Genomic DNA, 15,411 nt, shown 5'->3' with positions numbered 1-15,411 from the left:
TTGCTTTTAATTCAAATGAGATCCAAGACAGGAGGGGGACCATTTGTGTATTGTCTCACCTCTTGCTCAAGGCGAAACCTTCAGTGGGTTTCGCCAGATGTATGGAAAATTACTGAGGGGGTTGTTAAAACATTGAGGGTATAAAAGTTTGTGCTTTCTTTTGTTTTAGCAGTTCACACTCAAGGTAGCCTCGAGCGGCTGCGTTTGACCGTGGCTCTTCCTTGCAAGGAAAATAAATCTTTATAAAGACAATTGGATTATGGTTTGTCTCTTATTAGTGATGTCGATGAATTAATTTTTGCCATTACAGGGCACACCGGAGCAGATGTAGATGCCGCAGGGGATGTCCTTGCCGATGACAGGATGTGCTTAATCGCCTCCGTCTTCTTCTGTACTGCAGAAAACTGCTGGGCAAAGTCCTCGACAGTGTTGCAGAAGAGGCCGGCCTGGGAGATGGGAGGGTTGAGAAAGCAAACTCTCGGCTTCATCTCAGCCAGGTTCAGCCAGAGATGCCGTTCCTGGACCACCAAGGTGGACATCATCTGGCTGTGACTTTCGTCACCCTGAGGGCAAGGTCAGTCACTGTGCACAGTTCCTCTATCAACCCCGGCTAAGAGCTACCTTCATGCAGCTCTTTAGTGCTTTGGCCGGATGGACTTGCAGGAGGGCCACAGCATGCAAGGTTGAGACGGCCTGTCCAGTGGCACTGTAATCCTTGATGGCAAGCGCGGCCGAGAACTTACAGGCCTTGGATGGGAGGCACGGGGTTCGCAGCACTTTGCGGGCATAAATAAACCACAATTGCACGCACCACCTGAGGAATCTTCGCGTAACCCTTGGCTGCCCCACCATCGAGGGTAAGGAGAGCGGAGGAAGCAGCAAAGTAATTTCGAGTGGTAAAAGGTGACCTCCTCATTCACCTCTGGGAAGAAAGGAACTGGGGCAGGACGATGCTGTGCAGCACGCCCCACGCAGTGAAACCAACCATCCTACAGCAAACGTTCGGGGCAGGGTGGAGGGTTCCACTCCAGCTTGCTGTGGCCCAGGAAAGCATGGCCATCAAACTTTGACTCAACCTGTGCCATTGTCCTAGAAGGGGACAGCCCTGCTGAGTCTTCATCCCCGGAGGCTCCCTCGGTAGAAATCACGCTCTGGGGATGGGTAGAAATTAGAAATCGCGTTCGTCGCGGAGGCACTGTAGTGCGACCGAAAAGGGCACTTTCACGATTTCACTTTCAGCAAAAGGCTCACTCCAGCTCTGACAGCATCGTGGGGAACATACAAACAACACTTTTGTACTACTGTGCTGAGGAAGCATACACTTACAACACGTGTCCAGATGGAGAGCTGAACAGGCAGAGAACGAACCGAGCCAAACTGGTCTTTTGTGATATTTGAATTCTCCGTTGTAATGCGATCTCATTCATAATACAGCAAATGCAGTGATTGGATTAAACAAGTTCCTTCTCATGAATAATGCAGAGAAATGCTCAGAAACTGTTGACGTACATCCGTACTGTCCGGCCACTACAGCCAATCACCACTCTGAATTAAAGCATATACCTCACTTTTAGAAAGTTGGTTCAACTTTGCTTTTTAACAAAAAAATAAAAAATTTCGCTTGATAATAAACATAACGAGTACTATTGTAGTTTTCAGTGATGTGCAACCTGTACATCTCAAAAAATTTGTTTTAGGGTACCAAGAAAAATTCCAGACAACCAGGTAGTTATGGCAATAAATAAATAAATACATAAATAAAATGCCCCTTTAAAGGCCCCATGGCATTACATTTTAATTTTATGAGGTTTTTCAACATTAATATGAGTTCCCCTAGCCTGAATATTGTCCCCAAGTGGCTAGAAATTTTGATCGGTGTAAACCGAGTTCTGGCTGTCTTTCTCTGCCTTTGAGAAAATGACAGCCCAGACGAGCTGATGTTGAATTTTCCTGTTATGACGTCATAACAGGAACAGTTATCTCCCTTTCCTCCGCCCAGAGAATTTGGCACGCCATATTTGTTTGTCCTCGAGAGATCATGGCTTGTGAACGAGTGAATGCTGGCAGTTTCTCAGTGTTTGGATGTACAAATGAAAACAGAAGTCTTTTTTCAGTTCCTTCTGATCTGTGATCAGTGATTTTTGATGTGTAGCTAATCATTCAAGTTCACACAGAACTTTATTATTCGTGCTGCGGCTTCTTTCTCTCCCGGCTTACATGTGTTACAAAGTTAGTAGAATAAGGAGGAAGGCGGGCTCGGCGTGACTGGGACTCGTGTTTATTCAGAACTCTCAGATACAAACAAAATAAACTTGCGCTGACAGCGCTCTCACAACTCAGTACAATATCACTTTGTTTATCAATCTCTCCGTCTCTGGTCCATTGATGTCGAATCGTTCTTTTGAACCGGTTCTTTTTAGTGAACCGGTCGAACCAGTTCACCAAATCGGACTGAATCGTTCTAAACGGTTCCCGTCTCGAGTCAGCGCTGATCCATAATTTACTAAAGTTACTAACTTTCTGACATGAGTGACAGTCCCTCCGACTAGAAATAAACTAATAACCTGAAGTGCTAGTAACTAGTGCTAGTATGCTAGTAACTACAACAGTTCACTGAACTGAGACGTGCTGAGAGAACTGATGAGAAGTGACATCCTTCTCTCTGGCAGCCTTGTGTCTCGTAGACCTCGTTAAACCATGCCCCCTCCGCTCATTTCAAATGCAAAGATGTCAGCCAATCACAACAGTGGGCGTTTTTACTGAAGTCTCACAGCAGACACGCCCCTTGAAACAGGGCATTCAGCCAGAGGGCAAACATCAGTATAGAAAAAATGCCTTTTATTTCTAAATTATGACATTTTATGATGTAAAAATCATACTAACAATATAAGTACACCTCAGAATACATTATAAAATAAAATAAAAAATCCATGCCATGGGACCTTTATAAGGGAAACTGCTCTTTTTATTTGTTGAAGCGCCCAAAGGTGAAATCATTGCACTTATCTGTGCAAGTTTTGCTCTTTAGGTGAAAACAACGCTAAATGTTCCCTTTTCTCCAACTGAAGAACCGTCTCCCTTTCAATGCGAAAGCAAATGGCATAGTGCTGTAACACATTTTTTTTTTTATTTTTTTATTTATAAAGTATAAAAAAGATTTACATTTATAATGAAAAATAAACCTGGAAAAATTGGTGATTTTTTGAGCATTGAAGACGCAGTATTTGAGGATTTGAGGATTGAGTCAATTTTACTTATTTTCTCCCTACAGTTATAAATAGATGAATTGTATACATTTTTATTTCTAGTCCTAAATGTGTACATTTAAAGTAATTGATGTAACTTTACTTTTTACTTGTCATATGTTATATGAATATAAGAATGCATATGTGTTTATTTGCTTTTTTGAAATTATTAATTTAGGTATTTTAAGTACAAAATCATAGCCTAGAAATCTAGACGCACCCTAGTGGCAGAATATGTATTCTGAGTGTAGTCTAGCAACTCTCGGTAGACCTGAGAGCTGGAAAAACCAAACTCTGGTCAGGCCAATCACAGCGTGTGTAGAGTCGGTGGGCGGGCTTAACATAATGACGGCACGTCACGGCAGAGTTGCGGAGGTTCTGCGTGCTACTCGTAAACAAAGAAGCTGACGAACAGCGGTCTTTTGAATCGGCTTTGTCCGCGACTCTGGAAGACTTGGAGTTAAGCTTTTCTTTGAGAAAAGAACAAAGAACGGCACTGAAGTCATTCTTAAGAAAAGAAGATATGTTCAAAGTTTTGCCGACCGGATACGGCGAAAGTCTATCAACTAACGTTAGCTCGGCTTCACCTTCTTCTTTGCTTTGGTTGGTTGTGGCGCTCATGGCGCTATCCAATTGCGTGCTGAGGGAATTTGAAAGGCAACCGTTTATCCCACCCCTCGGATTGAGCCCTGTCAATGGTGAGTTTCCAGACCCAACATTTTGATGTGGGTCTGGCTTGTCAGGCTAACAAAATCAGACAATGGTAGGATATTTTCTTTTTCTATTTTTTTGCATTGTATTTCAGTGACATCTGTCGGGTGTTTGGGATATTCCAAAAATCCCTTACAGCATCTTTAATGTCAGGACTGACCACTGAAGCTCACCTCGTTTGCACATTTAATGTTGCTAAAGCCAGATCCATTGATGTTGATGATGTCATGTGTGGTGCCATGGTCAGGCGTAATGTGGTACACAGTGGGGCTGGCGCAGGAAGTAAAACTGAAGTAGTGACCGTCTGAGGTGTGATTAAATTCCAGCTGATCTTGAAAACAGTCTGAAGTGGCCACGCAGTCAGAGTCAGAGTTCATTTGTCCTGAAACTGGAATGTACACAAATTACAATGATGAGGATTTTACCTACCAATTACTTAGCCAAAAACCATAGCTTATGCTGAAATTTGATATTTTAAATTTTAAATGTTATTTTGAGTCAAAGTACTTGAATATAGGTTGCGATTGTACCTATTTTCATAGAGGCCTGTATTCCCGTCACAAACACCTGAAGCTCAACCGTGCTCTCCTCCAGAGGCATAACAGTCACCACGCCCTGCAGCATCTTCTGGTTGCCAGAGTCAATGTAACCGCTGCTGTAGTAGTAAACTCCAGGAGATGTGAAACGATAGGCGAAAAACCCTAACAATGAAACAGACACAAGAACAGTAGGATCAGATTGTGTTCCTCCACAAACAAAATAGCATCACGCCTCCAGGTCTCATTGTCCTCAGAATACAAACTTTAAAATCTACAGCAAAAGGCATTCAACAAATTGTCTAACAAAATTGCACAGTATATTGTTGTTGTTTTGATGTTTTTTTGTACAATGACTGGTGTGTAATTATGTCGGAATTATAGCTAATTACAGAGCAGACACCGTTAGATTACCCTTCATTAAATCTGACAATCTCACAAACCTTGCTTGTCTGGATCAGGGGTATTTAATTGCATTTCCCAGAGGACCAGTCTCTAATGTCACAATAGGGGCTTTCACACCGGAGGAACTTTTGGAGGAACTAAATTAGCTCAGAGTAGGAGTCAGAGAAGGGTCTAACCCAGCACAATAGGAACTATTAGTCAAGTGTATGCTGATTGGCTGAACAAACAGCAGCACCTGCCATTTTTAAAAAAGCCGTTTACACACACAGATTATAGTTTATATATTTGCTCCACAAACTAACTGTAAGAACATGGAAAACAGTGATAGATGGACCTCTCGACCTTTATGCTAAGGAGAAAATCCAAAGCAACTTTAAGGGGACCAAGCGAAACACTGGGCATCAACCACACGGCAAACGCTAAAACCTTTTCATATACTGTCTACTTTCTTTTTATAACAGTTCTATCTATTAACGTATTAGACAGGACTGCTAAAGAGGTCGTAAACTAATGAAGACGGAGAATGGTAGCACTGTGTGCTCAGGCTCTGGCATTCTCAGCGGCATCAAAATAAATATCCACCACGCCGTCAAAATAAAGGTCTCAACAACAAGAACGGCTTACATCACTTCAGAGTTTCTACTGGTGGTGCGAATGCAACGAAAAGGTTCTTAGGGGAACTTTTAGTTCTCTGAGAACTAGCCACCAGAAAGCAACAAGTTCCTAGAACTACCCGGTGCAAAAGCTCCTAAAGGTCAGGACAATCAAAAGCCAACTACACTGTTTAAGAGGACTCAAAATATTGTACTGTTTGTGACAAAATGAAAAACATTTTGCAAAAATATAAACTTTTTTAAAAATGAAAAAATAAATAAAAAATGTTTCAATTAAATTAAATTGAATTTCAATGTATTTGTTTTCCAGAGTAACTATACAGTACCTTCATGCAAGTAATTTGTGTCCAGGAAAACTACCTTAGACTGATAAATAAATAAACATTATAAATGAAACAAACAAAAAAAAATGTATTGTCTTGTTACTTGATACCTTATAGAATAATATATATTTTTTAAGTATTTATATTTAATATAGATGTTTATATTTATGAAAACCATCAAATTATTTACATATTAAAGGGTTAGTTCACCCAAAAATGAAAATTAGCCCATGATTTACTCACCCTCAAGCCATCCTAGGTGTATATGACATTCTTGGGTGAACTAACCCTTTAATATTCATGGTTCGTGGTTTTTGATTCATAGTTACATGGGCTCTCTTATAAGAATAAGGCTAAAAGGAATAAGTGCAATTTTAAGCAAGGACTAGTTAACAAAATGGTGTTCAAGCAAATGTTTTTCTCACAAATAGTTTGTGTAGCATTGTTTGTCAGCTTAATGTACATTAGATTGTGTTAATAGGTTATCGGAGAGTAGTTGTTGTAGTTTTTGTACCTTTGGCGGTTCGGGTGACTCCACTGCTGAAAGCAATGCGATCATAGTCTGTGCTGCTGGGACTGGACACACTGAAGACCCTGTAGCCCAGTCCAGCCACAAAAGCTGGTGCGTCCCAACGCCAAACCACTGTGTCCCCCACTGAGGCCATTATCGCAGAGGGGCTCCAGACGTAACCCTGACCGTACACTGAACACATATGATGTAATTAAATTTATGAAAGTGGGCAAACAAACACATGTAGTCACATCTGCACATTTTACAACATGTATAGGGAAATTGTCCACACAAGATTAAAAAAATAATTATCGTTTGCACCTGAAAAAAGTCTTTAACTAATAATTAGAACACATATTTGGAATTGTACATATCTCCATGATTTTTCAGGCCCATTTTCATTTCCATAACTTTTTAAGCTTTTGTTCATTTATTTTTTCAAGTTTTTTATATATATTTTATTTCCATGAGACTTACAATATTTAGGTTTTATTTTTCATCCCTTTTCTGTTTTTAGATTTTATTCATTTCTATAACTTTTCCATACATTAAGATTTTAATCTCCAGCATTTTCCCTTATGTTTTAAAATTCCCATTTATTTTTCAGTAACACTTTTTAATAAGCTATAATTCGCTAGCATTACTTAAATACTGTACAAAAATATAAGCAATTAACAATACTATAGTATTTATTAATGTTTATTTCAATATTAACTGTAATAATGCTCTTTTCAAATTAAGGGCTGGCTTCACAGACAAGGCTTAGATTAAGCCTTAGTTCATTTAGGACATTTAAGTTGCTTTTATAAAAGCATAATACGCTTTTAATAACACTGTTTAACAAATTTAGGGAGGAACGAAAGTGGACCGTTGTGAAGGAAAGGAAGGTGCGCAGGACGGAATGTGGCAGCAGCATAATAATCGTTTCACGCCGATTATCTTGTTTTCATAATCGTTGGAAGCCAAAATTTAAATTGAAAATGAATTAGGATTAATTGCACAGCCCTACTTGTCTGTGAAACTGGGGGCACAAGATGTATCACTGTGAACTAACATGAGCAAAGAACAATTGTATATTTATTAACTAACATTAACAAATATTAATAAATGCTGTAAAAAAAAAATTACATGAACTAATGCTAAAATATGTGAAATTATTTTAAAGTGTTATGATTTCTTTACTTTTAAAATTATTTTTTTATTCTTTAAAAAAAAAATCCCTGGTATTGGACTAACTGCTCAGGATTTCACAGAATTCCGCCGGTGCGGATTCTGTGGAACTAAATAATAAAAAAATAAATAAACAAGCAAAAAACACTCAAACAGTGCTATGGAATATCTTGGTTTGTTTGTTTTGCTGGCAGCTCTAGTGTATTTGATAAGTCATGTCAATGTGCAGACATCCATTGTTTCACTGTCTCTGATGTATTCAGGTTTTGTGTGTGTGACAGAAAAAGAGATAAAAGTAAAGAGATATTACCAGGGTGGAAACCTTGGTTCGTCACGGTGTGTGTTTTATCTCTAGACTGGGTCACACACTCAAGTTGATGATCTGAAGTGGCTGTCACTCTGCATTGTGTGTCCCCTGAATGAAACGCACAACTATTACTACAGTACTAATGATCCGGAAAAGAGTGGTTTCAGTAATACACTGTTAAAGATCAAAGAGTAAATCAAATATTTTAAAGAATGTTGATAAATAAATTTTTTCCATTGTAGCCTTATCTTACCTAAAGTGACATTATTGTCTGCTGCGACAGGGCTAAACCCAGAGCCGGTGATAGTGATGGTGGTTCCTCCATACAAAGACCCCAGAGATGGAGAAAAACTTGTGACCTCTAAAACATACTCTATGGTGGTATTAACGCCAGCACTGCACACAAACAAACATTTAATCACTCTAAAAAGATTCACTTTTGTTAAATGTCATAATGCACAAGTCCTTTTGATGCACAGCTCTATTCTACAGTTGTAACAATATATTTACATATAAATAGAGTATAGTAAGTGATATAAGACCTGGTTAAGGGGTAACCCTGGTTTCCGACTCTCACACCGACATTGTACATAGCGGGGGGAAGTGTGGGTAACAGGCAGGTGATGTTTTCACTGGTCCACTGCAGCAATTCACACTCAGCTTCACCAATCAAAACAGAGCTGTCATTAGCCTGTGCCTCAAAATGTGTGCCCAAGATGGTGAGAATCCTGTGCCCTTTATCAAAAAAGATAAGTGAAAACAGGGTAAAATGAATAGCTGTTCTAGTAAGATTGCGAGGGGTGGTGACATTGTGGAAGTTTTTATATTAAAATTGCTGTGATTGTTGAGCTTGTTTAGAGCAGATTTCAGGTTCTTTTAGGAAACGTCACGCTGTTGATTGTCCTTCACTGCAGCCAAACCGGCTTTTCTGATTGCGTGACTTCAGCTAAAGCCAGTGGAATTATCTAGCGTGCACAAAAGAGCTGGAAAAGACTGGTAGCTGAAGTTAGTCTGGAGGCCATATGGGGGGTTTACAGATGTACACAAGATGAAAATGCAGATCAGAACAATGGGATGGAAAGAGACACTTGACACTTGAATGTTATTCTACCCATTACAGTGTCTTTCTAAGAATATGGAAGCAGTGGACTTCATCAATTATAGGTTGGACCCTTTTTTAGCGTTAATTATGTTGACAGTTTCTACAGTTTCTGTCACGTACATCTTGAAATTGTAGCCTGCTGTTGTTATCAATAGTTCAAAGGGTAGCGTGACTACAGGCTATTTGGAATAAAGGGAACTGGTAGATCGAAATCACAACACAAATTTATTTTCTGGTTTTGGTGGTAATGTTACTTTAAAAAAAGGAACATAAGACAAGTTTGACATTGCATTGTAAAAATTACAACCCGGTTCTCGCTGATCTAAAGAAAACATGTTGTGACCCCTGTCTTCTTTTGAGATACTCCTCACTGGAAATTTTTACCATCAAGAGTTTATCTAGAACACTGAAATTGTTTTCCACACAAACAAACATACACACACACACACACACACACACACACACACACACACACACACACAGAAAGCTGGGTCATCCTTACATACTACTCAACATTCTTGTGAATAGAGGCAAGTGAACTCTATTCTAAGAATAGAATGTATTCAACTGGCGAAGTATCGGATTACAGCTCTAAATCTCAGATCGGAATACAATCAGTTGTTGACTGTTTGCAAACATAGAATGAGACCAACTATAGGGCACCAATTTTGAGAAGATGAATAGGTATTGAAAAACATTTGAACATCTAAAGCAATCCAGGGTACGTGTCAATTTCATGGTCTGGGTCTAATGTAATGTCTAATGAAAAGGGCCCAGCTTCTTTAAAGTTTTAAAGTCATGGGTTCAATTCCCAGGGAATACATGAACTGTTAAACATAGCTGCACTGAATTGGGTGAAAGCATTTACCAAATTCCTAAATATTAATATCTCACCGAATACTGGTGTAGTTTGTGGGCTCACAGATGTGATTAAGGCTGTCAGAGAAGTGCTGTACGTGAAAGAGCCATTTGATACTGCTGTCATCTCTGCCGTGGTCAGTGTTACTGTCTGTTCACCTTGTGATCCCTGATTGATGTCATACACAAGATTATTGTATAAAAGTTTCATGAATCCAATATTATACAGCATAAGTTTTTTTTTTAAACACAGGTACATTAAGGAGGGGAATTCACTAAGATTGTGTTGTGCCCAATGATGATGTTTATTTGGATTTACTGTCTATGTTGTCTCAATAGTTGATTTGCGAAAGGAAAAATGCAAATTCTATGTACTAAGTGCAATTTGCATGTGACAATTTCCAATCTTTCAAGAGCTCTAAGAGGCAAGTTGTGGAGCATGGGGATGCATTTTTTTAAATGACATTCCATTTAAGATGGGACACATTTTTGGTGAATTCGCCCTTAGGAGTTGTTAATAATACAAATAAAACAATATTAATAATAACAACTTTTATAACGTTTTATAACCCTTTTTTTTTTTTTTTTATCTTCATGGGAAAACAAGCTTCACTTACAGCTGGAACTATGCACCTCAGGTGGAAAAGTTCCACTTTTATAATGTTACATGGCTGAGTGCCAATGGTGACTGCGGTCTCATTACTGAATCCATAGCCTGACACGGTCAGAATCGTCCCGCCTGTGAAGCAATACAGAAAAACATCATGCTAGTAGCTAATTGTAAGTAGGCAAAGGTAAACAGATTTTGGACACACCAAATACTATTTTGAAAGTAATGTGTCAGTTGAACTTGTCATTAAAATTGTTCTGCTTTTTTTTTTTTAACTACATTTCCAAAATATGAAATAGAAGCATTTTTACTGGTAATATTCCTTTCCCGATGTACAATGTATGAAATACATATGCAAGCATCAAATACTTCAGTGAATATAAAAAATATTTATGTTACAATATACTGTATATAGAGAATTGTAATGCTACATGTACCTGCTACACTTCCTGTTGTGGGGTTTATGGAAGTCACTCCTAACAGGTGTGTGAAGCTGTTGTCATTCCGGTATTGGGCACTTCCCAGCACAGAGAAACTCAGAGAGACTGGCTGTACACCTGCGCTTGCAGGACCGATCTGGCAGGTTATAGACGTATCTAAAACACAAATAATACTTTGATCAGATGTTTGCTTAAATAGTGTATAACAATTCTGTAATTTACTCACCTAAAGAAGTGAATAATGATTTTTTTTGTTATTGTTCTGCAAAGCTATAGAATGATTTATTAGGCCTGTTGCATGAAGCTAGCTGAACAAACTCTGAGTTTCAGAGTAGGTTTAGAGTTGACAAATCCAGATAAATCCAACCTGGTTGAGATCAAGTTCAACGGTCTCTCAAAGCTTGGTATAAACATTCTCTATGGTTTAATCCAGAGTTTGCGATTAACTCTGAAGCACATGCACCTGAAAGTGTGACACATGCGGCAAACAGATAGTGTCCGTTTGATTCACTTCTCGCAAGAGAGACGGTGCAATTCACTTCTCTTCTGAAGAAAATTATCATGAAATTAAATGCGTTTACAAAGCAGGAATAAACACTGCTGCTGCAGCGAAAGTTAAAAGATCAATTTATAATTTCTAAATTATTACATTATTTACAAACCAGTTATTTAGGTAAAGGTAAAGGATTCATAAACTATTTAAATGTACATTTATTCATCTTATTATTTAGACATATAGTAATAGTTACTCATTGTGTTAATAACCGCTATATTAAAATGTATTCCTCCTGTGAGTTCATGATTAATTCAGGTAGTTATAAAACATTTACTATTTGTCATTTAACTATTTATGCCTCTTAAAGCTTTTACAGAGGAGATTTAAAGGCTCAGTTCTCTTCTGAACAGAAAAAGGAAACAAACACAACACAGAGGAATATAGCACATATAAATATTTATAAATAATATTCCTATAGACCGCCAGAAAACATAACTGCAATCAAATGAAACTAAGCCTCTGCAATCTGATATAAAAATGCATTGATGTAAAGTGTAAACATTGCTGAATAAAAATACACCAGTTGATTACACTGGATTACAGGAGTGCCAAAATACAACAAATACAATGTAGATAAAACAATAATAATATAATAAAATATTTTGTAGTGTCAAAACAGTACTAACTTTAAAATATTAGAGAACAGCAGTGCAGAAGATAACTGAGCCTTTAAATATATACTTTGTAAAAGCTTTACGAGGCATAAATAGTCCTCACCCACAACTAAATGTTTTATAACTACCTGAATTAATCATGAATAACTGTGGAAATACATGTTTATAAAGTATTTATTAACACACAAGTAACTATTACTATATATCTAAATAATAAGATGTATAAATGTACATTTAAATAGTTTATTAATCCTTTACTTAAACTTTCTAAGTGATCTGATGAACCACTGACAACTCCTAAATAACTGGTTTGTAAATACTGTAATACTTAATTTAGATATGTTAAATTGATCATTTATAAAGTATGAAAATACAATTATTAAACACATTATAGATATACTTATAAATCAAGAATAAAGCATTTATAGCTGTATTTATAAACTGCCTATTAATGTCTATTAATGCTTTATAAATTATGAACTATTTACTAATGCTTAACTAATGCTTCATAGCGTGTAGTTATTATAAAGTGTTACCGTTATTTTTAAAAGTAATGTCTTACAATATTGTGTTACTCCCTAAAAAAAGTAACTAATTGCATTGCTTAGTTACTTTTTATGGAAAGTAATGTGTTACTTTTGTGTTATTTTTCTCACCTGGGCTGGGATTGCTTGCTTGTTTTTTAAAACAAAAAAAAATCTATTTTTGGCAAATGTAAAGGCCTTTTCACACCAAAAGTTAATTAAATAAGCCTCAGGATGAAGGAAATGCAAATTCACGCCTGCACTTTAGAGGATGCAGTTCAAACAAACCTTTCAGCTGCTTCGGGATTACAGAAAAAAAAAATTGTATTTGTTTATCTAAAGTTATTTTTGCTCATTGCTGTCACGATCTCCAGTCACAGCAGCAATGTGTTTCCCAGGCATCCCTCCTGGCTCGCACCTGCACACACTATACCATCACGCACACCTGCTTCCTGCTGTGGATTACTATTAAAGTTTAATTTAGTTCTCTATCTTCCTTGTCATGCTCTTGACTACTACAAAGCTCATCATCATCAATGTCAGCAAAGACATTGGTTAATAGCGAGATTAATACATAAAGTAGCCACAGTAGTTCTCCCCTCCACCATGTTTAAAAGTTTATGGCATGCCCATCTCGGGAATTTGGGTATCAAAATTATTTCCAAACTTTCCAGTGGTAAACACAACATCAGAGGGCGTTCATGTGCATTTTTACCTATACATTTTTACCTATATTTTTCCCGTATTTACGTTGATTCCGATAGCACATGATGGCAGCATTAGTCCTGTTCCCTTTCAAAAGCTAAGCTCAATGCTGCATAAGCATATTAACCTCCCGGAGTCTTGTGGATTACTTTTATAATGGATGTATACACTCTATTGGGCTTAAAATTTTGGGCTGCCATTCACTGCCGTTATAATGCATGGATTAGCCAGGACATGTTTTAATACAACTCTGGATGTATTCGTCAGAAAGCAGAAAGTCATATACACCTAGAATGGCTTGAGGGTGAGTAAATCATGGGGTCATTTTGGAGGGAAGACATAACCAACTGTGTTTACAAAATACTTGCTGAGACAGGTTTTATTAGAGCTTTCCCCGACTAAAGATTTGTCTAGACGACTAGTAGTCGTCCATTTAAGCCATTAGTCGACTAATCGCACGTTTATATTAATTTAATTACTTAAGTGATAATGCTGCTGCCTCCATGTCATTCATTAAGTGCGCTAATTCTTTAGCTTTCACACTCTGCACAAACACTTTTTAATAACATTTATTTAGGTTAATGTTAGAGCGAGCTGCCAAGTGAAGTTGCTACTACTAATACGTTTCAAATGATAAGCCATATTTGAGGTCGATAGTGTCATGGGTTGCTCAGGAAATGGATCAGGAATAATCAAAATTTACCAAACACTTAAAAAAAAAAAGGAGCTTAAGTAGCAAACTCGTGTTAACAAAGACAATGCCGGACAGGGAACTAACTCAAACTGATGGCTTAAATACACAGAGCAAACAAAAGAGCTAATGAGATAATTGAGCATAATAACAGCTGTGGAACATAGCCAAAACAGAACATAACTGTATATACTGTAAATGTTACAGATGAATGTTGGGCGAAAGTTTATATTTCCTGCCTGATATACTGCAATTATCCGCCGTTAAAAATCCCACACAGGACTGCATGACTTCACCACTCCAACAGGTTTTTTTTTTCTGTGAGCACACTTTGAGTGTGTGCGTGCAAAAAATTTTTTTTCTGACATTACTGGGTTTTGACTTACTGGTAAGCTGTAGAACAGAGCATTCCACGTCTCCAATCTTTACAGTGACGTTTCCACCATCAAAACCAGATCCAGTTATGGTAAGAACTGTTCCCAGACCACTGGATCCTGAAAGACAAGTTATATTAGTAATATAAACCACTAAAAACCACCATGCATGAATGGAGATGACAGCTTTTATGTGAGACTTGATCATTTACTCTACCTTCTGTAGGCGAGATCCCAGTCACTGTTGGGGTCTTTGACTCACTCCAGGTGAAACCACAGTCCCCTGAGCACCTTGATGGAATACCGTTGATGAAAACCTCCACCTTAAAAGATAAGATAGATTTTTGTCATTAGACATCCTTAACCTGTGTTTCTCAACTGGTTTTGCTTCAGTAAACAGATATTACAGTGGTCTTTAAGTTTATATTTACATTAAGGTATTTGATTAACGCATTAATAAAAATAGAAAATGAAAAATCATAAATCTAAACATTTACATTTATATAAAAATAATATTAATATTTACCCCTTTTACCAATTAACTTGTATGTAATGCATTCTTGAGAACTTCTAGAATAAAATATTAAGGAATGCACACCTGACCTTTAGTAATAATACAAATAAACCTTTAATTCTTAAGTTCAGCCAATCCTCTCAACATGTAAAATCCCCAGAACAGTGGATATTCAAACAAAGTAACACAACCGGACAGATCCTTTAACTGACCCACTATGTAGCAATATTAAAATCTTCACACTACACGGCATCAGGTAACATGAGGAAGAACCTTTAAAAAAAAGCTGCATATATAAAACATGTATATTTCCACGTGTTGGAAAAACATTATTGCAGTGAGTAAGAAATGCACCTGTGGTTTATTTGTAGGCACGCGCAGAAAGTCTCCCATAATTCTCTGCTTGAAGAGGCCTCCTTGCTCGATCTTCCATAATGTCAATGAAGGGTTCACGCCGACCACATTGGAAGCATTGATCTGGTTAACATTATCAAAAAAATTTCATTCAGCCAGATATAAAATTAAAAGTTTGAGTCAATGAAGATATGCACTACCGATTAAGAATTTCGGGTCTGTAAGATTTTAGATGTTTTTGAAAAAA

The 15,411-nt window shown here is 37.5% G+C and overlaps 1 protein-coding gene across 1 annotated transcript in view; it reads right to left on the bottom strand.

Annotated features, from left to right (window-relative positions):
* Window positions 1-15,411, bottom strand: part of LOC307133462 (fibrocystin-L-like) — a gene marked incomplete at its 5' end in the record, with an annotated part of 66,234 nt that overhangs the window by 37,989 nt on the left and 12,834 nt on the right. The window contains 12 exons of the mRNA XM_079828546.1: window positions 4,130-4,338; window positions 4,487-4,657; window positions 6,349-6,537; window positions 7,826-7,930; window positions 8,076-8,218; window positions 8,365-8,557; window positions 9,819-9,951; window positions 10,400-10,521; window positions 10,830-10,988; window positions 14,309-14,416; window positions 14,514-14,619; window positions 15,165-15,287. Of these exons, the coding sequence (XP_079684672.1) occupies window positions 4,130-4,338; window positions 4,487-4,657; window positions 6,349-6,537; window positions 7,826-7,930; window positions 8,076-8,218; window positions 8,365-8,557; window positions 9,819-9,951; window positions 10,400-10,521; window positions 10,830-10,988; window positions 14,309-14,416; window positions 14,514-14,619; window positions 15,165-15,287 (1,761 nt within the window). The remainder of the gene's footprint in view (window positions 1-4,129; window positions 4,339-4,486; window positions 4,658-6,348; window positions 6,538-7,825; window positions 7,931-8,075; window positions 8,219-8,364; window positions 8,558-9,818; window positions 9,952-10,399; window positions 10,522-10,829; window positions 10,989-14,308; window positions 14,417-14,513; window positions 14,620-15,164; window positions 15,288-15,411) is intronic.

Source organism: Gobio gobio (genome assembly GCF_949357685.1).
Source record: "Gobio gobio genome assembly, chromosome: 11".
Taxonomy (NCBI): domain Eukaryota; kingdom Metazoa; phylum Chordata; class Actinopteri; order Cypriniformes; family Gobionidae; genus Gobio; species Gobio gobio.
Note: the sequence above shows the minus strand (reverse complement) of the source record. Positions and strands in the feature narration are given on the sequence as shown.